Here is a 23,284-nt window from a genome sequence, read left to right as displayed (position 1 = left end):
TGTAAATTGGTAAAATGTAAATTGGTACAACCATTATATATATATATATATATATATATATATATATATATATATATATATATATATATATATATATATATATATATATACACACACACAATACAGTATGCTATATATACATATATTACTGATTTACTTTGCTGTACATGTGAAACTAAAACATTGTTAATCAACTATACTCAAATAAAAATTTTTTAAACCACAATGAGATATTACCTCACACCTGTCAGAATGACTATCCTCAAAGACAACAAATAACAAGCATTGATGAGGATGTGGAGAAAAGGGAACCCTCATGCACTGTCAGTAGAAATATAAATTCGTACAGCCACTATGGAAAACAGTATGGAAATTCCCCAGAAAATTAAAAAAGAACACTACCCTATGATGCAGCAATTCCATTTCTGGGTGTTTCTCTGAGGAAAACAAAAACACTAATTCGAAATATATATGTACCCCTATGTTCCCTGTAGCATTATTTACAATAGTCAAGATATAGAAGCAACCTAAATGTCCATCAACAGATGAATCAATAAAATTTCAACCATTCTTATAGGTAGGTGTGAGACCTATGTAGTCATACAATGCTCTCTGATTAGTTTCCAGCCTATTTTGAATTTTTTAAGAATACTTGAACTAGGTGCCCCATCTTTTCATTTTGCACTGAGCCCTACATATTATGTGGCTAGTCCTGCTTAGGGGTGTAATGATATCCCATTGTGATTTTATTTTTATTTCTGTAACTAATAGTGTTAAATATTTCTTCATGAGCTAATCAGTCATTAGTATATTTCCTTTGTGAAGTGTCTATTCAAGTCTTTGCCCACTTTTTAATTTTTATTATGGTAAAATAGCCATAACATAAAATTTACCATTGTAACCTTTCTAAATCATACAGTTCATTTACATGGTTATGCAACCAATCCCCAGAACTCTTTATCTCATAAAACTGAAACTCTATACCTATTATATAATTCCCCACTACCCCCCTCCCACAGTCCCTGACAACCACCACTCTCTAGCCCATAAATTTGACAACTCTAGATACCTCACATAAGTAGAATAATATTTGTCTTTTTGTGACTGGCTTCTTTCACTTAGCTTATGTCCCCAAGGTTTATTCATGCTGTAGCATATATCAGAATTTCCTTCTTTCTTAAGGCTGGGTAAAATTTCATTGTACGTATATACCACATATTGTTTGTCTACTCATTAGTCAGTGAATGTTGAGTTGCTTCTACCTTTCAGCTATTGTGAATAGTGCTGCTAAAAACACGAGTGTATACATATTTCTTTCAGATCCTACTTTCAATTCTTTAGGTATATACACAGAGTGGAATTACCAGATCATATGTTAATTCAATTTTTAATTTTTGAGTAGCCACCAGACTGCTTTCCATAGCAATGGCACCATTTGACATCCCACCAACAGCGTACAAGGATTCCAATTTCTCTACAATTTCACAAACATTTGTTATGTTCTTTTTTTTCTTTAATAGTACCCATCCTAATGGATGTGAGGTGGCATCTCACTGTGGTTTTGATTTGCATTTTCCTAATGAATAGTGATGTTGAAGATCTTTTCATGTATCTATATACCATTTATACATCTTCTGTGGAGAAATATTTATTCAAGTCCTTTGTCCATTTCCAATCCAGGTTGTTTGTAGTTGTCTTTTGCCAATTTTGAATTGGAATATTTGTCTTTTAGTGTTGAGTTTTAAGAGTTCTTTATATATTCTGGATATATGTTATTTGTCAAACAAATATTTTTGTCAGTATTTTCGTCTTCTTTGTACTTTGCCTATTTTCTTTTTTTTTTTTTTTTTTTTTTGCGGTACACGGGCCTATCACTGTTGTAGCCTCTCCCGTCGCGGAGCACAGGCTCTGGACGCGTAGGCTCAGAGGCCATGGCTCACGGGCCTAGCCACTCCACGGCATGTGGGATCTTCCCGGACCGGGGCACGAACCCGTGTTCCCTGCATCGGCAGGCGGACTCTCAACCACTGCGCCACCAGGGAAACCCGCCTATTTTCTTAATGATACCTTTTGATATGCAGATCTTTCAGATTTTGATGAAGTCTAATTTATAATATTTTTATGAATATTGCCAGTTCACTTACTAGTAAACTAGTGACTTTGTAGAAACCTTAGAATTTTCAGTGTAGAAACCTTAGAATTTTCAGTGTAGACCATCACATCGCTTAAGAAGAAACAGTTTTACATATTGTTTTACAATCTATATAACTTTATTCCTTTTTCTTGCCTTAATGTACTAGCTAGAACCTCCAGTACAACGTTGAATGGGGTAGTAAGAGCAGACACTGTTCTTGATACTAAAGAGAAAGTATTCAGTCTTTCATCATTAAGTATGATGCTAGCTCTAGGTATTTTATAGGTATTCTGTATTAGACTGATAAAGTCTCCTTTTATACCTAGTTTTGTTGAAAATTTTTTATCAAGAATGAGTGCTGAATTTTGTCAAATGTTTCTCTGCAATCATTGAGCTGATTATATTTTTTTAGTTAATCACTTGATACAGTAAATTACACTGATAGTTTCAAATTTTAAACCTAACTTAACCTAATTTCAAAAACCCCCACTTATTCAATGTAATATGGTTTTAATATATTGCTAGATTATATTTACTGGTATTTTGTTAAGCGTTTTATGTCTCTATAAAGGATACTGGTCTGTAATTTTTTTTCTTGTAATATCTTTATCACGATTTTGTATCAAACAACTAGTTGGGAATTGTTTCCCCTCTTCTATTTCTTGAAAGAATTTGTAGAACACTGGCATTATTTCTTCCTGAAGTGTGTGTTAGAATTCACCTGAGAACTTCCAGATCAGGATTTTCTCTAGATTTTTTTTTGAATTTTATTTAATTTTTTTATACAGCAGTTTCTTATTAGTTATCTATTTTATACATATTGGTGTATATATGTCAATCCCAATCTCTCAATTCATCCCACCACACCACCACCCACCACTTCCCCCCTTGGTGTCCATACGTTTGTTCTCTACATCTGTCTCTATTTCTGCCCTGCAAACCGGTTCATCTGTACCATTTTTCTGGATTCCACAAATATTTGTTAATATATGATATTTGTTTTTCTCTTTCTGACTTGTTTCACTCTGTATGACAGTCTTTAGGTGCAACCACATCTCTACAAATGACCCAATTTCGTTCCTTTTTATGGATAAGTAATATTCCATTGCATATATGTACCACATCTTTATCCATTCGTCTGTCAGTGGGCACTTAGGTTGCTTCCATGACCTTGTTATTGTAAATAGTGCTGCAATGAACACTGGGGTGCATGTGTCTTTCTGAATTATAGTTTTCTCTGGGTATATGCCCAGTAGTGGGATTGCTGGGTCACATGGTAGTTCTATTTTTAGTTTTTCTAGGAACTTCCATACTGTTCTCCATAGTGGCTGTATCAATTTACATTCCAACAAACAATGTAAGAGGGTTCCCTTTTCTCCACACCCTCTCCAGCATTTGTTTGTAGATTTTTTTGATGATGGCCATTCTGACTGGTGTGAGGTGATATCTCATGGTAGGTATGATTTGCATTTCTCTGATAATTAGTGATGTTGGGCATCTTTTCATATGCTTTTAGCCATCTGTATGTCTTCTTTGGAGAAATGTCTATTTAGATCTCCTGCCCATTTTTTGATTGGGCTGTTTGTTTTTTTGATATTGAGCTGCATGAACTGTTTATATATTTTGGAGATTAATCCTTTGTCTGTTGATTTGTTTGCAAATATTTTCTCCCATTCTGAGGGCTGTCTTTTTGTCTTGTTTATAGTTTCCTTTGCTGTGCAAAAGCTTTTAAGTTTCATTAGGACCCATTGATTATTTTTGTTTTTATTTCCATTACTCTAGGAGGTGGGTTAGAAAAGATCTTGCTGTGATTTATGTCATAGAGTGTTCTGCCTATGTTTTCCTCTAAGTGTTTTATAGTGTCCGGTCTTACATATAGGTCTTTAATCCATTTTGAGTTTATTTTTGTGTATGGTGTTAGGGAGTGTTCTAATTTCATTCTTTTACATGTAGCTGTCCAGTTTTCCCAGCACCACTTATTGAAGAGACTGTCTTTCCCCCATTGTATATCCTTGCCTCCTTTGTCATAGATTAGTTGACCATAGGTGCGTGGGTTTATCTCTGGGCTTTCTATCCTGTTCCATTGATCTATATTTCTGTTTTTGTTCCAGTGCTACATTGTCTTGATTACTATAGCTTTGTAGTACAGTCTGAAGTCAGGGCGTCTGATTCCTCCAGCTCCATTTTTCTTTCTCAAGATTGCTTTGGTTATTCACGGTCTTTTGTGTCTTTATACAAATTTTAAGATTTTTTTCTTCTAGTTCGGTGAAAAATGCCATTGGTAGTTTGATAGGGATTGCACTGAATCTGTAGATTGCTTTGGGTAGCATAGTCATTTTCACAATATTGATCCTTCCAATCCAAGAACATGGTATATCTCTTCTCTAGGAGATTTTTGATGACAAATTCAATTTCCCTGATATATGCCTCTTCAGATGTACTGTTTCATCTTGTGTCAGTTTTTAGGAAGTTAGGTTTTCCAAGAAATTTGCCCATATATACAATGGAATATTACTCAGCCATAAAAAGGAACGAAATTGGGTCATTTGCAAAGACGTGGATGGACCTAAAGACTGTCATACAGAGTGAAGTAAGTCAGAAAGAGAAAAACAAATATCGTATATTAACGCATATATGTGGAATCTAGAAAAAATGGCACAGATGAGCTGGTTTGCAAAGCTGAAACAGAGACACAGATGTAGAGAACAAACGTATGGACAGGAAGGGGGAAAAGCGGGGGTGGGGGTGGTGGTGGCGGTGGGAAGAATTGGGAGATACATATGTATGCTAATATGTATAAAATTGATAACTAATAAGAATCTGCTGTATAAAAAAGTAAAATTTAATTAAATTTAAAAAAAAAGAAATTTGCCCATTTCATCTAAGTTTCAAATTTATTGATATAATGTTGTCCATGACATTCCTTTGTTATCCTTTTAATATTTACAGTATCTATATGGTAATGTCCTATTTTATTCCTGCCTTCAGTGAATTTTACTTTCTCTCCTTTTGTAATCAACCCTGCTAGGGGCTTGTCAATTTTATTAATATTTTCAAAGAATCAACTTTTGATTTCATTAATTTTTGTCTTTGTCTTTCTTATTTCTTTGATCTCTCTTTTCATTTTTATTATTTCCTTTGGTCTACTTTCTATGGGTTTCATTTGCTCACCTCTTTTCAGTATCTGGATGAAAACCTAGGTCATTTCTCCTTTTCTAAAATAAACATTATTTATAAATTTCCCTACAAGAACTGCTTCAGTTGCATCCCACAAATTTTGGCATATTGTATTTCTATGATCATTCCATTTAAAATAATTTCTAAATTTCCTTGTGATTTCTTCTTTGGTCCATGAGTTATTTACTAGTATAATGCTTAATTTCCAAGTATTTAGGCTTTTCCAGATATCCTATGGTTACTTATTTGTAATTTAATTCTGTTGTAGTGAGAGAATATACTCTATAAGACTTTAATATTTTTAAATGTATGGCCCAGCATATGGTCTATCTTGGTAAACAACCTATGTGCACTTCAAAAGAATTTACAGTTGTAGCTATAATGTTCTACAAATGTCAATTAAGTCAAGGTAGTTAATAGTGTTGTTCAAATTTTGTATATTCTTACCAATTTTCTTCTAGTTGCATCAATTGATGAAAGAGGGCTATTACAAGCCCCAAATATAATAATGAAATTATCTATTTCTCATTTTAGTTTTTTAAGTTTTTACTTCACATATATTGAAGCTCTGCTATTAAGAACAAATACTTTCATGACTGTTATATCTTCCTGATGAACTGATACCTTTATCATTATCAAATGCCCCTTAGGATCTCTGATAATACTCCTTGTATTTCAAACTATTTTATGTGTTATAAAAATTGTCATTCCAGCTTTTCTATGCTTACTGTTTGTATAGTATATGACATATCTTTTTCCATATTTTTACTTCAACTTCCTTTTATCTTTATATTTAATAAAGTGTGTCTCTTGCAGGGAGCATATAGTGTGGCCTTGACTTTTTTATCCAGACTAACAAGTCCAAGGCTCCACCCTAAACCTACTCAAGCTCAATTTTCAATGTATGGGTAAGGAATATGAAGACATATATATACACACATGTACATATATTCTAAGATGCTTAGATGATTTTAACATAGATAAACCAAAGATGTGCACTCTACTACAACTAAAAGGATTGATCCCCACAATCTCAAAATATAATGATTGAAAATAATTGCTACAAATAAAGGGCTTAAAATTCCTAAATTCTCATCTATGTGTTAGTATTTTTAAAACAAAAATAAGGATTCCAAATACCTTTATCTCATAAACATTCAGTTGCTTGCTTTCTGCCGTATTCTTTTTTTTTAAGGCCTTATTCTGTTAAAAGTTAAAAATAAAGAATTATGTTTAATATCAAAGTGATTCAAACTTGCACTGTTACTGACTTAGACTAAAATTACTAACGTAAAGGAAAGCATTATTCTCTAAAACTGTAGTGAAAACATAGATTTTTTTTTAATAGTTTTATTTTGAGAATCAGTACATACCTCCTGCTGGAGTTCTTCAATAATCTTGCTTTTATTTTCAACTTGTTTCCTTAAATTGTTACACTAAAAAATCAAGAGAAATTTAAAATATTTTGTTCAATATTCCAGTCAAAATAAATAATTTCAAACTAACCAAAATATTAGCATAGAGATCACTTCAAAAATCACGTCATTAAATAATTCCATTAATGTCAAAAATTATGTGAAGAAGTACAAATTTTAATAGATTATCTCAGTACAAATTTGAAAATCTTAAAATGTCTTAATCTACTTAAAGAACACATGTAGAAGTGGATGAAGAGGTACTAGCCCAAGAAATATATGGAGTGCCATAAAAGCAGCACAGATTCCTAAAGGGTCCTAAAACATCACAGATATATAAGCTGTTCTAATTTCCATCAAAGTAGAAAGAAAATCCAACGGGAAAAAATTTTAATATCCACGATTAGCACAAAATGCTGTGTTAAATATTTTTCTTGAAACACTCATATGTAGTCATAGTCAGCAACTATTCTGAAACTGAATAAGGTATGATACTTAGGTTTACAAGTGATTTATTTTATCTAAATTTTAATGTGCACCATCACCCTCAATGGTCTATTTCAGAAAACTCAAAAGAAAACTGAAGAAGAAAAGCCATAGAAAAGTGAGAAACATTTTACTCATTATCATGCCATTTGGCAGGTATAAACATATTAGGTGAAACTATTTGTGTATACAATTTTTATTTATTAAAAAAATCAAAGACTTCCATTTTTGACAGAAAAATCACCTAGATACTCTGAACAAATTTCCTGATAAAAATAATTTCAAAGTAAATGTCTAAAAAATAAGGAATCTGCCTACTTGAAATTACAACTTTAAAGTGTAGTAATAGTAGGTTTGGGGCTAGCATGAAAGGCAGCATTTGGCCTATGGGTATCTGCTGAACCTACCTAGGGTAAAAGAGATAGGAGATAAAACTCAGAGCTCACTAAAGGTAGAGAATCCAATAAGAGAACCCTGCATAAAGTCACAAACTCAAAGGACTACCTAGTCAGTGAAAGTGTAAACAAGAAATAAATCTGCCACACTGAAGGGTACAGTAAGGAAACTTGTCTGTCTTGACCCTGGCACTAAGTAAATGGTATGAAAACTGTCCTGAAAATTTGTAGCCACGAAGTGGCCTTATACTGGGGAGGAGAGCGAGGCGGTCATTTAGAGCTGGATTCATGCTATCTCTATAATCTCAAAAAACTTCAAATGGAGAATTTACTTTAAAATGGGCTCCTCATTAGTAGTGTCCCCAAGAAAATCTTTCTGGGAGGATACCAATTTCAACACAAGCCTCAAAGAATTACCACAGGTGAAAAACCAAGGAATCAAAAAACATAAATAAGGCTCAAAGAATAAAAAGTCAGCAAAAAGAACAAAGAGCAAAATCAGACCTGAAAAAGATTCAGATATTGATATTATCAGACAAAGAATATGATATTAAAATATATTAAATATTTTTTAAAATTAAAGACTTGAAACTATGAAAAAGAAATGAGAGACCATAAAAGACAATTGAGCAGATTTTTTAAAGAACTAATTAAAACTTCAGTAATAAAAAATGTAATTAAAATTTAAAACTCAATAGACAGGAAAATAGTTTACTTCTTGGCCTTACCACATGAATGCTGAACAAATTTTTAAAATATCAGTTTGAAGTATCACCAGATTATTAACTTTGCCCCAAAAAGCACATGTTTTATGTATTTCTCCATTCTTCAGACCATCAAAACTTATTCCCTTGACCCTGAGAAAACCATAATTCAAAAAGAGTCATGTACCACAATGTTCATTGCAGCTCTATTTACAATAGCCAGGAGATGGAAACAACCTAAGTGTCCATCATCGGATGAATGGATAAAGAAGATGTGGCACATATATACAATGGAATATTACTCAGCCATAAAAAGAAACAAAATTGAGCTATTTGTAATGAGGTGGATGGACCTAGAGTCTGTCATACAGAGTGAAGTAAGTCAGAAAGAGAAAGACAAATACCATATGCTAACACATATATGTGGAATTTAAGGGAAAAAAATGTCATGAAGAACCTAGGGGTAAGACAGGAATAAAGACACAGACCTACTAGAGAATGAACTTGAGGATATGGGGAGGGGGAAGGGTAAGCTGTGACAAAGCGAGAGAGTGGCATGGACATTAAATAAATAAATAAATAAATAAATAAACTTATTCCCTTGAGAGTTAATATTGATGATCATATTTTTCTGCTACTCAGTTTTTCCTAAAAAACTATCTTTATAACTGACTTTACTACATATCATAAAAACCATCTTTATAACTGTAATTATGACAGTTCAAAAAATATGTATATTTTACTAAAAGGATAATGACATCAGATCTATCAACTCTGTCATTTTGACTGGCCCATCTCACTGTCCCTTATTTCTGAATAAACTAAGGAAAATTAAAGTAACTTAAGTTTTCAATCCTTTTAAATTTAAATAATATCCAAATTTAGGACTAATTAATATATTTGGTGGAATACCCAGAAATTCTTGAAAAGATTTTAAACTATTACAGTTATTTTTAAGTCAAATAATTCATGTACAAAAAATCAAAGAATTTTATTCACCAAAATTCTAGGTAGAAGAAAATAGTGTAATTATTAGAGGTCAGAGCTTCAGAAAGTGAACTATGCTTTCCAAAGGACTACTCACTGACTCACTATACAGAAAGTCAAGTTTAAGACAAGTGTGTGGTGAAGGGCAGAGAAGGGAAAAGTGAATTGGTATTACCAGCCAGGCAGTAAAAACATTTCACATAAAGAAAGCAGAAATTTTTCTGCAGCTCCCTTGATTATAAGAATTGGAGAGATATCTAAGAGTGATTTTTAAAAGCATCTTACCACTCTAAAGATATCCACAACAAATGCAGCTGCTAAGAGGATGAAATTTGGGGAAAGGGAAGAGATAGCTAAAGAGCAGTTTAATGAAGCTTTGCTCTTTGGAGCATTATGCAAAATCTCCTAATCCCAGAGCCTCTTCAAAGAAACCTGTAGTAAAAATCCTATACTATTCCTCGGGGAGGGGGAAGGGTAAGCTGGGACAAAGTGAGAGAGTGGCATGGACTTATATATACTACCAAATGTAAAATAGATAGCTAGTAGGAAGCGGCCACATAGCACAGGGCAATCAGCTCGGTGCTTTGTGACCACCTAGAGGGGTGGGATAGGGAGGGTGGGAGGGAGACACAAGAGGGAGGAAATATGGGGATATATGTATATGTATAGCTGATTCACTTTGTTATAAAGCAGAAACTAACACACCATTGTAAAGCAATTATACTCCAATAAAGATGTTAAAAAAAAATCCTATACTATTCCTGAAAGCCTTCAAAGTGGAATTGAGATTTCTTTGTACAGGACAATGTAAAGGTTGGCCCTAAAGAATCTAGCCATACATATTTTGTTACAAAGTGTCTATTCCTAAATATTTTTCACATTTGATAATACCTTGTTTTCTAATATCTTCATTTGTTTATCTTTTTTTACAACTTCACATCCAATGCTTCGAGCCTAAAAAACATTATTTGACATCAGATTTTTAAAAAATGCTAACAGAATTTCTATTTTCTGAGTATCTTTTAGATATGGAATTATAAAGCTTAGTCTTATATTTCTACAAAAACATTTATCAGCTCTCCCAGTTTAGTTCAGTAACCTTTTTTAAAAAAGAAATTCTTTTTGTGTCTATACGTCAATGTGCATTATTCTTAACGTAGTAGTGCTTTACAATATTTTATTAGCTTTCCCAGTTTATACTGAGTTTTTTTAAACTATATATAAATGTTTATAATCTGTTAAATATGTCTTTCACAAACATTTGTTAAACTGAACTTTGTAACAATCCAATGATATAGAAAAGTAGGTATCATTATCCCCACTTTAGATATGAGAAAACAAAGGCTCAGATAAACTACGTATGAAATAATAAATGTCTGAACTAACGTAGTGGATTGGAATAAAAGAAGAGTGTAATGAATTTCAATGTCAGGCAAAATATCCAAGAAATATTTGCAATTTGAATTCTTTCCAGGAAACTGTTTCAATAGGTAAATTGAAATCCAACCATGGAAAGCTGAAACATGCTATCAATTTGTCTTGCATTTCATTTTTTTTTCCTTAACTCATCATTAATATTTTCTACTTTGGTAAAATTAATTTAAGTTCTTAGTGGAAGATTTTTATTTTACATTAAACAAAAAAATTCATGTTTTTCCCTACACCAACAAAATTAGTGTTTTGAAGCAGCCTCTGATACAAATTTTTAAGCAGTGAATTACATACCAAGTCTTTAGGAGATTAAATTCATTTTTTTCGGGTTGAATTTAACTAATAAATATGAAACTCAAAGAAAAAATAGCTTTTTGAGAAAAAATGTGATATAGTCTAATGAATGTTAGAAAGGCAGCTCTACCACTTCTTAGTCATGTAGCTTTTCAAGTTTTTACCTTTTGAAGGCCCTTCTAATTCATAAAATGAGAACAAAAATGACTTCCAGTTTAAGATAACATACATAATCTAGAATGTTCCTGGTTCATTACAAGCCCTTAAAAATATAGTTCATCTCATCCTTAGACTATTCCAATAGTCTTAGAACTCTCCAACGTATAAATAAAATTATGACACTTCTCAGGTGAAAACTCTTCAATAACCTCAAACTCCTAAATATAGCTATGTGGCCTTAAATGATTTACCCTTATTTTTCCCCATCTTCATCTCTCCACTCTCATCTCCTCACCTCTCATCTTTCCCTCCTCTCTCCACTTTCACCACTATCTTAAACTCCACCTTTCAGCCAAAATAAACTTTGTCTAGTTGCTTAAATATGACGGACTCTCTCATACTTCATATACAATGTGTGTATGTGTATGTGTGTATGTGTGTGTGTGTGTTTGTAACTTGGAATACTCTTCTCCCTGATATACTTGTGCCCACACCTCTGCCTTCCACTAATTCCTATTAATCAGAGGTTTCAAAATGAATGTTGCTTCTTCCAGGAAGCTTGTCCTGACTCAAGTTTAGATAGATGCCCTTTCCATGGGCTCCAACAGCAATTACGTAGAAGACCTATGTTTTGATCTGGCCAGCATCCTTTCTTGGAAAGACTCTTTCAGTGTAAATTTCACAGTAATCCTGCTTAGTTCATAAAGCTTGATGGGGACTGATATGTCTCCAAGGATGGCAATGCAGCTCAGGCTTAGACAGATTATTCTAATTGCAATGAATGGCTCAGGTATAAGTGAGCTAAACTAGGCCAGAGTCTTCTCTAAGATTTTTTTCAGAGCTTTCAAGACTATTTTTTATAGCCTTCCAACTTATTCCAGTGCCTTTCACTACTCCCTATTCCATTCTTAAAAATTAAAAATGTTACTTGTCTAATGAAAAAACTTAATTGGATCACTATTGTCCACCAAAACAAATTAAAACCAAACTTAGCACCCAGAACAGTGCCTGGCACATCGTAGGTAGTCAATAATATTTGTGGAATGAATGAAAAAACACAGTCAAGGCTTTCACAATCTAGGTTGGTCAACACAATCTATTTTGGCACCCTTTTCTCCCTCTATGTATGTTATATACTATAATCACGTCACATACTTTATACTACTCCACTTCCGTGAATAATCTTCCCTAAAAGCCTTATTCCTATCTCAACTCTTTGAAATCATTTCCACCAATCCACAACACAAATTTATTAATCAATTTATCAGTATACTTCATATTACTAAAGCATGAGCCTTTTATTTAGCCTAAAATATAAATCAACATTTATAAATGCTCACTATTTAAAGAAATTTAGAATCATGCCACAATTTCCTCTAGATATAAACCACATAAGCAAAATAACCCAACGTGGCCCCTATTTTTAAGGTCAATAGCCTACAACAGCCCTTGGCCCACTAATTATTTATACAATAGTATACATTTTTTGACACGTGGTATTGCTTTTATGATTTAAAATTTGTGATAGAACCTTTTATTAAATACAACATACCTTTTCTTCACTCTTGTCCAATTTACATTTAACTTCATCTCCTTTCTGTTTTAGTTCTTCTTTCACAGATTCCAGTTCATTCCTTAAAGAAATGGAAGAGTGACATTGTAATAAAATCTATATTTTCATTTTACTCCTTTCTGGAATTCCTAAAATGGTCGACTATTTAATTTTTTGTTGGTTTATATTTCCATTTTGTTTGATAATTTTTCATGCATTAATGTCAATAAGCACAATTCTACTCCTACATTTAAATTAATTTATACATTTATTTTGAAATTACTTAGATCTTTATAGCCATTTTTCCATAAAAAAAGAAACTCCTAGATAGGAAAACTTATTTCTTATTTAAGTCAAGATTTCACTTTACTGTTTTCTTAGTCATAAATTAGTCATCATTCTAAGACATAGTCATAATGTTGTACAGATAAATTAGGGACATACATACCAGTGATTTTAAAGAAGAACTACATGACTGAGATATTTGCATATACCTGTATCCTTATATACATACAGATTATCTCTGGAAACTTACACAAGAAACCATGGTACCTCTGGGGAGGGAAACTGGATATCAGGAAGACAAAAGGCAAGCAAAACAGTTTTCTTTCCCCATGCCCCTTTGTCCTTTTGATTTTTACACCACATGCATGTATTATCCTTTCAAACTTTTTTCAATTTAAAATCTGTCTGTTGCATATGAAAACAATGGTGTTTTGTCTCAGAAGGATATTTAAAGCTATTTATAATTGTACACTCTCTTGTTACTACAACTGATATGTTACTGGGTCTAATATAAATGCATGGAATAGTATTAAATCACATGGAATAACTTGGCCTTGTAAGAACTGAATCTAGGATGTTTACTCTTCAACTGAGTTTAAAATTTTTAATTGGCATATTCTTACTTTTCCTAAATATATTTTTATTTACAGTTCTATAAGTCCATAGAGTAGGCAGATGTACAAAAAGATATTATCCAAACAACTTGAATTCTCTTAAATTAAAAGCAGCCTTTCCCTAAAAAATATCTTCACTTTTTATCCCCAAAATGTACAGCGGCTTAATCACAGATTTAATCTATAGATAACAGTTACTTCTGAAGAAGAAAAGTAAGCATAAAGGACAAAAGTAATCTTTAGAAGCATAGTAAAATATGACTTTCCAAATATGGAAAACGGTTAAGTGCCAGGCACTGTGCTCAGCACTTTATTCACATTTCCTCATGTAATGCCCAGACAGTCCTATGAGGGAGATATATTAGGTCTAAGGAAATATCAAATAATTTACAATAGCTAAGTTTTAATGACCACATTCTTTAATCAAACAAATCAAAACTTAATACATCAGAATGTGAGTACAAACAAGAGCCCCCAAATATTTGGAAATCGTCTAAATTGCTAATGGATTAAAAGGAAACTTAAAATACAAAAACAGATTATTTAGAAAATAATAAACATGAAAACACTGCATATCAAAAACCAGGTCACAGATCTACAGTAGTGTTAGAAAGTAAATTGATACCTTGAAATGTTTTTCATTATTTGAAAAAGAAAAAGATAAACCAAATATCAATATATTGATTTTTAAATATATCAGTTTTTAAAGTAACTAAAGAAAATATTAATATTTGATTGCAGGCAGGAAAAAGATTTGTAAGTATAAAAGCAATGGGAAAAAGGAAAGAGATTTAATACGAAATTTTTTTTAAAAAACTTCTGTATAACAAAATAATTACCCAAAGTGAAAGGAAAACAACAGGTTAGGGGAAATATGTGTTTTAAATAAAATAAGATAAAGGATTAATATGTTTTTTAAAGCTTAAATAAATGAGTAAGAAAATAATCGAGATATCAAAATATTAGTGGGCAAGAGGTATAAGCAATTTACAAAGAAGAAACTCTAGCAAACACACATGAAAAATTCCAAAGCTTACCCCAAACATGAAAATTATAAATCATAAGAACTATGAGTTGTTTCTACCTGTTAAATTATCAAATAAATTAATGATAATATCCAAAAGTAATTAAAACATTTGGAACCAGCGTTTTCATAAAATATTGGTTGTATTTCATGGTTTACAACTGATAAAACCTATTAGAAACCATTGGTCTATAAAAAGTAATTGAAATAATTATTCCTATGACTCAATAAATTCACACTGGAAATTTATCCTATAAGAAAAAAATCTCTATGTCCCAAAATGTTTACTACAGTATTCTTTATGATAGTGAAAAACTGGAAAATGTAAATATCCAAATTAAAATATTGTTATATCCACTTGACTGACTGGCATACAAGCATTAAAATAGATGATTGTGAAAACAACTAGAAACATAGATAATGCTTAAAGTAATATTAAATTTTTTAAATATCTCTTCTAAATTTTTTGGCATATGACTAGTATACTTTCTTAAATAAATATTAAATATTAGAAAGTTTATGATACTTTAAAATTAATTTCTACATCTAATATCACTATTTCAAACTAAGTATAAAATAGACATTATTATAATTTTATTTTTAAGCAGGATTCCAAAGCAATGATTTAAGTCTAATTTTTTATTTTATACTATATTCAACATAAGATTAATCTAAATTAACTACAACAAGTTAATAGAAAAGAAATATTATTTTGGGCCAGTCAAAAAAGGCCAATGCATTAGTCTTGCCTCAGTTGTATTTCTGTCTCTTCCAGATTTTCTATTTGTTTCAACATCCTTTCTTCTTGCTTTTTGCTGTTCTAAAGAAATAATCAGTGTGGTTTGTATTAATTATTTTGTTTCAACAAAAATAAAATTGAAATTAATATTCAAGACCTTTATCTGTCTTAAAATTCATTTAATTATATATAAAGCAAGAGAATGGGTTATTTAACTTATACAGTTCCACACTAGTTTTCCAGCCTTACTCTATTCCCCTAATAATCTCTATATAGTAGCTAAAAAAACAAGTCTTACTTGCTGTTTCCTAGTGATACTTTGATACTTGTGTCCTTTGTTCATATTGTTATGGCTTCAAGGAATGCTTTTCCACTCATTGCTACTGACTGAACTGATAATTATTCATTTTTTTAAGGCAAAAATCAATGCTGTATTCTCTCTGAAGCCTTCTCTTTCTCTTTCCCCAAGGCAGAAGTGATCCTGTGAACTGTGATAACACTTTGTCCCCCAAACAATACATATGATATACTATTTTAAGCTATTTGAGCATTTATTTTTTTATTCAGTCATAAACTAAAGAGGAATGATATTTTATTCATCATTGTATGCATATTATTACTAACCTCAATATGCATATTTTTCTTCTAAAACAAAGTATTTAGAAGAAAAAGAGAATCAGATAATCTAAAATAATCAGACTTTTAAAGCTGGAAGAAACTTTAGAGGTAATCTATTCTAACCCCTTAACTTTACAGTAAGAAAACTAAGTCACTGGGACTTTCTTTTCAACTCACATTAATATCTTCTTGCTGTTTCTTGAGTTCTAGGGCCATATCCCTTGTTTCTTGTGCTAGTTCTTTGTTTTCCAGTGAAAGCCTTTTGCAGCTTGCAGTTAGTTCAGTATTCTTAAGCCTGTTTTTTAAAAAGCATGTCATACCAAAATATTTACATATAAAATTATATGATGTGGAATTTTATCCAAAATAATCTTAGGGAAAAGAAAGGAAGCGCTGGGGCTACAAATGAAATAAGATTGGCCATTAGTTAAAAAATTTTGAAGCTGGGTGATAGGTATATGCTGGTTCATTACAATATTCCCCCTTAACGTTGTATATATTTGAAAATTTTCTATAGTAAGTTTTTCAAGATGTTACATATTTCCTTGCATATTCTCCATATTGTTTATCTTTCCACAAATTTTGAAAAGTATTTATTTTTTTCATATAATATTTTCTTTCTAGTAGACTGTCTCTTAGAAACTGTTTCAAATTTCTGATGATTTAATAGTACATGAGACATTAACTATTTTTAATTAAAATATTTTCATTAAAATAAATAAAACTTTGTGCACATGCACAACACTTAAACTGCTCTTACAAGGTCTCAAATATTCTACATTGGAAGAGAGATTACTGCTGTTACTGGTTGCAGCCAGGATCAATTTTAAATGAGGGAAGGGGAGTGTGTGGCTGGCTCTATGGAATGATTTCAGAAGCACCTATTATCTCCTACTTACTGATACTGGAAACTCATCAAAGAGTTTTAATTAAAAAATGAAAAGTTGAAAAAGAAAATATACCAAGGATAACACAAATTTATATTAATCAGTTCATTCATTAAAAGGAATTTTGGTTAATAGATGAATTTTACCCAGAGCCACTACAAAAGTACTGTTGAAAATGTACCAGAAAGCTGAGAATGGGAGTTGAAAGAGAAGTGACAAGATGCTGAGTAAATTACTTATTTCTCATTTTTATCTAGAGTTGAGAAGCAACAAGAAAGCAAAAATCATGCTCACCACTAGATTGCCTACTTCAGTTTAGTTCTCCCTGAGTAACAACACAACAATCATTTCCTCCCACTTTCTCTAGAAATTAAATTTACTAAGTAGGTGAAACAACTAAATATTACGTTTGGACAATGTGAGAAATGAATTTATATTTTTTCACTTCATCAATACAAACCTATGTAGTAATTTAGTAAAACAATCAAAATAACTAGTTACAACTACAAATGATTATTTTTATGAGGAACTAAATAATCTCCAAGAAAAGAACATATCGCTCTTCTAATGCAGTTCTCAAGTTTGTGATATATACTCTTCTTAGGTCAATAATACGTACCTCCTTTAACAATGAAATTGACACATTATTTTGATCTTTAATCAGAAATAAAACACAACTTTAAGCCTATTCAAAAAAGTATTACACATAATTTACTAATTTAGTGTTACCTACTTCGGAAAGTAGTTAATACTTTACAGTATTACAGAAAGCTTAGGAATTGAATACATAAGCTACTTTATAGATAGAAAACATACTTCTCATTTTCAAGCTCAGTTTTCAGCTCTTTAACCTGTTTTGAATAATGCTGTTCACTTGTTGCAATGGCAGTTAACTGTATTTCCAAATCATGTACATTTTCCTGGAAAATAAACATGTATTATCAGAGCAAATGTTTTTACCGTTTTCTCACTTAAAAAGTATGGTCACTCTATGTAAGCAAGTTATATCTTTAGCAAAAATATGTCAAATTTTTAAAATTTAAATTGATTTAATTCCATAGTCATTATAATTTTAAAACAATGAGCAATGACAAATGCAATACTATAAGTAAATTCCATCTTGATATTCTGAAGCTCAACCAGTAAAATTATATTTGCATATTATAAAATACTATTTTCAATTTTATACTACCAAGTAATTAATTTCAATTAAAATGTCACATTTTTAAGAAGAAATGCATTAGTTAATGAAATCAGGCAGTACTTGAAAAACTAAGCTGTTCTTACTATATTAGAAAGACAATTACAATGTAATACTGTAATAGACTGAAAACATACTTTTTAAAAATAAAAGACATTCTAAAATTATAACATGAGCACTATAAAAATTACTGTAAGCTAAGAACTTAATAAAGGCTAAAATTTAAATGTATCAATTAAGAAATACTCAAGACATCAAGAAATGTAATTGTATAAGCCATGGCATTATGTATACTATTGGTATCTAAAATGTTGACCTTTCTCTTCCTCATTATAATATGCACATTCTCTAAATGTGCTTTAAATCAATTGTTAGCATACTAAATATAGCAGGAACACATCTTCCAGAGGAATTCTGTGAAGCAATCTTGTACAAATCTAACAGCCACACCATAATCTACAATGTAAATCTGTATCTTACTAACAAAACACTTGAAAGAAAAAAATGTATCCTTTTTAAACAAACCTCTCTGGTTTTGAGAAGTCCAGTTAGTTCTCGTTCTGCTCCTTTTAATTCTTCAGCAATCTTCTCAAATTGTTTCTTCTCATCTAAAAGCTTTTGGTTTTCTGCCTATTTAAGGACATTAACAAATCATGACAATCAAAGCACACACACATTCAAAATAATCAAGCTGCTCAAATAGAGTTGTGAAGAGAATTATGAATTTCTCTTTGGCTAAGATTTTTTAAAAAGAGAAAACAAGTCACTTGGTAAATTCCCAAACTATGATAACAGAGGATTTAATGGGCAGAAACCTGGAATTTTTTATTTAAAAAAAAAAGTCATACAGGTCACTGAATTCAAACCTCACCTTATGCACAAAACACTTTAATTTATTAGCACTTATTACTTAACTCACTATTACTTAACTATTAACTATTACTTAACTATTACTTAACTCACTATTCTATCAACCCAGTTTGTATTTACATTTTACTAAAATGCTCTTCCTGTAACTTTCATGCAATGGTCATTGTTCTGTTCTGTGTTCCTTAATCACAAAGAAGTCTAATTCCTCTTTTCACATGATAGCTGAGAAATATTTGAAGAGTTATCAACACTCCTGAACTTTTCTCTTAGCTATTCTAAAATTTCTAATTATTTTTATTATATTTCCCATGGAATGGTTTTATATTGCCTCATTCCTTCAGGATGGGCTCACTTTGTCAACATACCATTCTAAATGAGGTGTCAAGAATTTAATTCAATGTTCTAGACAACCATGGATCAGCAAACTACAGCTCATAGATCAAACCTAGCCACTGACAAAGAAAACAAGACCAAAAGACAATATTATATATTATCTATGCCTGTCTTGCCCTGTAACAGCAAAGTTGAATAGCTGCATCAGAGACCATATGGCCCACAAAGCCTAAAAACTTACTGTTGGCCTTTCACATAAAAATTTTGTCAACCTCTGCTCTAGACAAGTCCTATACAACAAAAACTTTCTGCAACAATAGGAACATTTTCCATCCTGTCCAATATGGTAGCTATTAGTCCTTCAAATATGGGCTACTGGAGCTGAGAAACTGACTTTTTAATTTGATTTATTTTAATTAACTTAAATATAACACATTTGGCCAGTGGCTACCATACTGGTTAGCATAGCTCTAGCTACTGAGCAAAACAAACTATAATCTAACCATTAACTCCTTAGTTATGAGTGCTTAATTTCTATTATTTCTTCCTGTTATCCAACAGAGCATAAGTTTATGAATTCAATTTTTATTTTGTTTACTCAAGCATGAGATTATAATAATTTTATTAAAGCCTTGCCAATAAGAGGTCCAAGATTAAAAACTATAAAATCCACTAACTGCAGTTATAGAGTTTGAATTTTATCTATAAGCAGTGTAGAGCTATTGAAGTTTTGATACAGCAATATAACATGATCATATTTGTGATTTAAAAAAGATAACTATAGAAATAGTACATAGGAAGACCCAATTATAATCAGGATACCTATATAGATATGTAGAAATATCTACAAATATAAAGACTCAAAGATATGCCACGTAAACAATAAACGTAAGAAAACTAATGGCTATAATAATATCAGTTAAGACAGACTTCAAAATGAGAGAGTATTATCAGAGATAAAGACAGGCATTCAATCATGAGCAAAGAGTCAATTCAGCTGGAAGATATAATAGTTATATATAAATGTAAAACCTTTAACCGTAATTCTAAATACACAAGGCAAACATTGACAGAATTAGAGACAAACAGACAATTACAAAATCAAAGTAAGAGATTTTAATACCCACCTTTCAGTAAACAATAGAACTGGACAAAAATCAATGAAAACCAAAAGATTTTTCACAATACCATCGACCAACTGTACCTAATTGACATTTATAGAACGTTCCACCTAACAATAGCAGAGAAAATATTCTTTTCAAGTGCACATGGAGCATTCACTCAGATATACCATATCATGATTTCTAAAACAAACCATAACAAATTTAAGTAATAAAGTATATTCTTTGACCATAATGGAATTAAGCTAGAAATGAATAACAGAAATATAACAGTAAAATCTCCAAATACACAGAAATTAAATAACAGACTTATAAATAACCCCAGGGTCAAAGAATAAATCTCAAGGGCATCAGAAAATAAATGAAAATGAAAATAAAACATATCAAAATTTGTGGGCTACAGCTAAAGAAGTGATTAGAGGAAATTTATAACATTAAATGTTTACATTAGAAAAGTCTCAAAACAGCAATCTAAGTTTCCACCTTAAAAACACAGAAAAAGAGCAAATACACACAAAGCAAACAGAAGGAAGGAAATAAAGAGAAGAAATCAGTGAGACTGAAAATCAAAAACCAACAGAGAAAATCAATGAAATAGAAAGCTGGTTATTTGAAAAGATTGATAAAGTAATAAAACTCTATCAGGACGGACAAAGAAAACAAGACGAAAAGACAACCCTCACAATGGGAGAAAATATTTGCAAATGAAGCAACTGACAAAGGATTAATCTCCAAAATTTACAAGCAGCTCATGCAGCTAAATAACAAAAAAACAATAAACCCAATCCAAAAATGGGCAGAAGACATAAATAGACATTTCTCCAAAGAAGATATACAGATTGCCAACAAACACATGAAAGAATGCTCAACATCATTAATCATTAGAGAAATGCAAATCAAAACTACAATGAGATATCATCTCACACCAGTCAGAATGGCCATCATCAAAAAATCTAGAAACAATAAATGCTGGAGAGGGTGTGGACAAAAGGGAACACTCTTGCACTGTGGGTGGGAATGCAAGTTGATACAGCCACTATGGAGAACAGTATGGAGGTTCCTTAAAAAACTAAAAATAGAATTACCATACGACTCAGCAATCCCACTACTGGGCATATACCCTGAGAAAACCATAATTCAAAAAGAGTCATGTACCAAAATGTTCACTGAAGCTCTATTTACAATAACCAGGATATGGAAGCAACCAAAGTGTCCATCAACAGATGAATGGATAAAGAAGATGTGGCACATATATACAATGGAATATTACTCAGCCATAAAAAGAAACAAAATTGAGTTATTTGTAGTGAGGTGGCTGGACCTAGAGTCTGTCATAGAGTGAAGTAAGTCAGAAAGAGAAAGACAAATACCGTATGCTAACACATATATATGGAATCTAAGGAAAAAAGTAGGTCATGAAGAACCTGGGGTAAGATGGGAATAACGACACAGACCTACTAAAGAATGGAATTGAGGATATGGGGAGGGGGAAGGGTAAGCTGTGACAAAGTGAGAGAGTGGCATGGACATATATACACTACCAAACGTAAAATAGATAGCTAGTGGGAAGCAGCTGCATAGCACAGGGAGATCAGCTCGGTGCTTTGTGACCACCTAGAGGGGTAGGATAGGGGGGGTGGGAGGGAGGGAGATGCAAGAGGGAAGAGATATGGGAACATATGTATATGTATAACTGATTCACTTTGTTATAAAGCATAAACTAACATACCATTGTAAAGCAATCATACTCCAATAAAGATGTTAAAAAATTTTTTAAAGACTGACAAAGAAAAAAGAGAAAAGACATAAATCACCAATATCAGCAATGAAAATAAGGGTAACACTACAGACTCCAAAGACATTAAAAAGATAATTGCAGGGAGTGCTACAAACAACTCTATGCACAGACAGTCAACAAAGTTAATGAAATGGGTTAATTCCTTAAAAACCACAAACTACCAAAATCACCCAAGATAAAGCAAGTAACTTGAATAATTCTATAGCAAAAATAAATAAAATTCATAGTCAAAAATCTTGCCAAAAAGCAATCTCTAGGTCCACATGACTTCTCTGGAGAATTGTACCAAACATTTAAAAAAGAAATAATACTAATTCTATATAATTTCTTCCAGAAAATGGAAATGAAAGAAATGATTCCCAACTCATTTTATAAGGCCAGCATTAGCCTGGCTCCAAAACCAATGAAAGACAATCCAAGAAAACTATAGGCCAATAACTCTCATGAAAACGAAAACAAAAATCCCCAACAAAATATTAACAAAACAAATACAACAATACAGAAAAAGAATAATACAAGCATATCTCAGAGATACTGCGGGTTCATTCCAGAATACTGAAATAAAACAAATAACACAATAAAGCAAAGCACAGGAACTTTGTGTGCACATAAAAGTTATGTTTACACTATTCTTAGTTTATTAAGTGTTCAACAGCATTATGTCTAAAAACAACAATGTACATACTTTAATTTAAAAATACTTCAGAACTTCCCTGGTGGAGCAGTGGTTAAGAATCCACCTGCCAAAGCAGGCGACACGGGTTCAAGCCCTGGTCCAGGAAGATCCCACATGCCATGGAGCAAATAAGCCCATATGCCACAACTACTGAGCCTGCGCTCTAGAGCTCACGAGCCACAACTACTGAGCCCACGTGCCACAACTACAGAAACCCACACACCTAGAGCCCATGCTCTGCAACAAGAGAAGTCACCTCAATGAGAAGCCCATACGCCACAACAAAGAGTAGCCCCCACTTGCTGCAACTAGAGAAAGCCCGTGCACAGCAATGAAGACACAATGCAGCCAAAAATAAATAAATAAATAAAGACTTTAAAAAAT

At 31.9% G+C, this 23,284-nt stretch overlaps 1 protein-coding gene across 2 annotated transcripts in view; it reads right to left on the bottom strand.

The window, feature by feature from the left end:
* The window catches only part of SYCP1 (synaptonemal complex protein 1), a 183,178-nt gene that overhangs the window by 63,906 nt on the left and 95,988 nt on the right, over nt 1-23,284 (bottom strand). For both annotated transcript variants that reach the window (XM_060086663.1, XM_060086670.1), the window contains exons 16-22: nt 18,628-18,732; nt 17,718-17,821; nt 16,192-16,309; nt 15,407-15,477; nt 12,735-12,816; nt 6,685-6,747; nt 6,452-6,514 (exon numbers count right to left, since the gene is read on the bottom strand). In XM_060086663.1, coding sequence (XP_059942646.1) covers nt 6,452-6,514; nt 6,685-6,747; nt 12,735-12,816; nt 15,407-15,477; nt 16,192-16,309; nt 17,718-17,821; nt 18,628-18,732 — 606 coding nt within the window. The remainder of the gene's footprint in view (nt 1-6,451; nt 6,515-6,684; nt 6,748-12,734; nt 12,817-15,406; nt 15,478-16,191; nt 16,310-17,717; nt 17,822-18,627; nt 18,733-23,284) is intronic.

This window comes from Mesoplodon densirostris, chromosome 2 (genome assembly GCF_025265405.1).
Source record: "Mesoplodon densirostris isolate mMesDen1 chromosome 2, mMesDen1 primary haplotype, whole genome shotgun sequence".
NCBI lineage: Eukaryota > Metazoa > Chordata > Mammalia > Artiodactyla > Ziphiidae > Mesoplodon > Mesoplodon densirostris.
The sequence above is the reverse complement of the archived record's forward strand: the minus strand, read 5'-3'. Positions and strand labels throughout refer to the sequence as shown.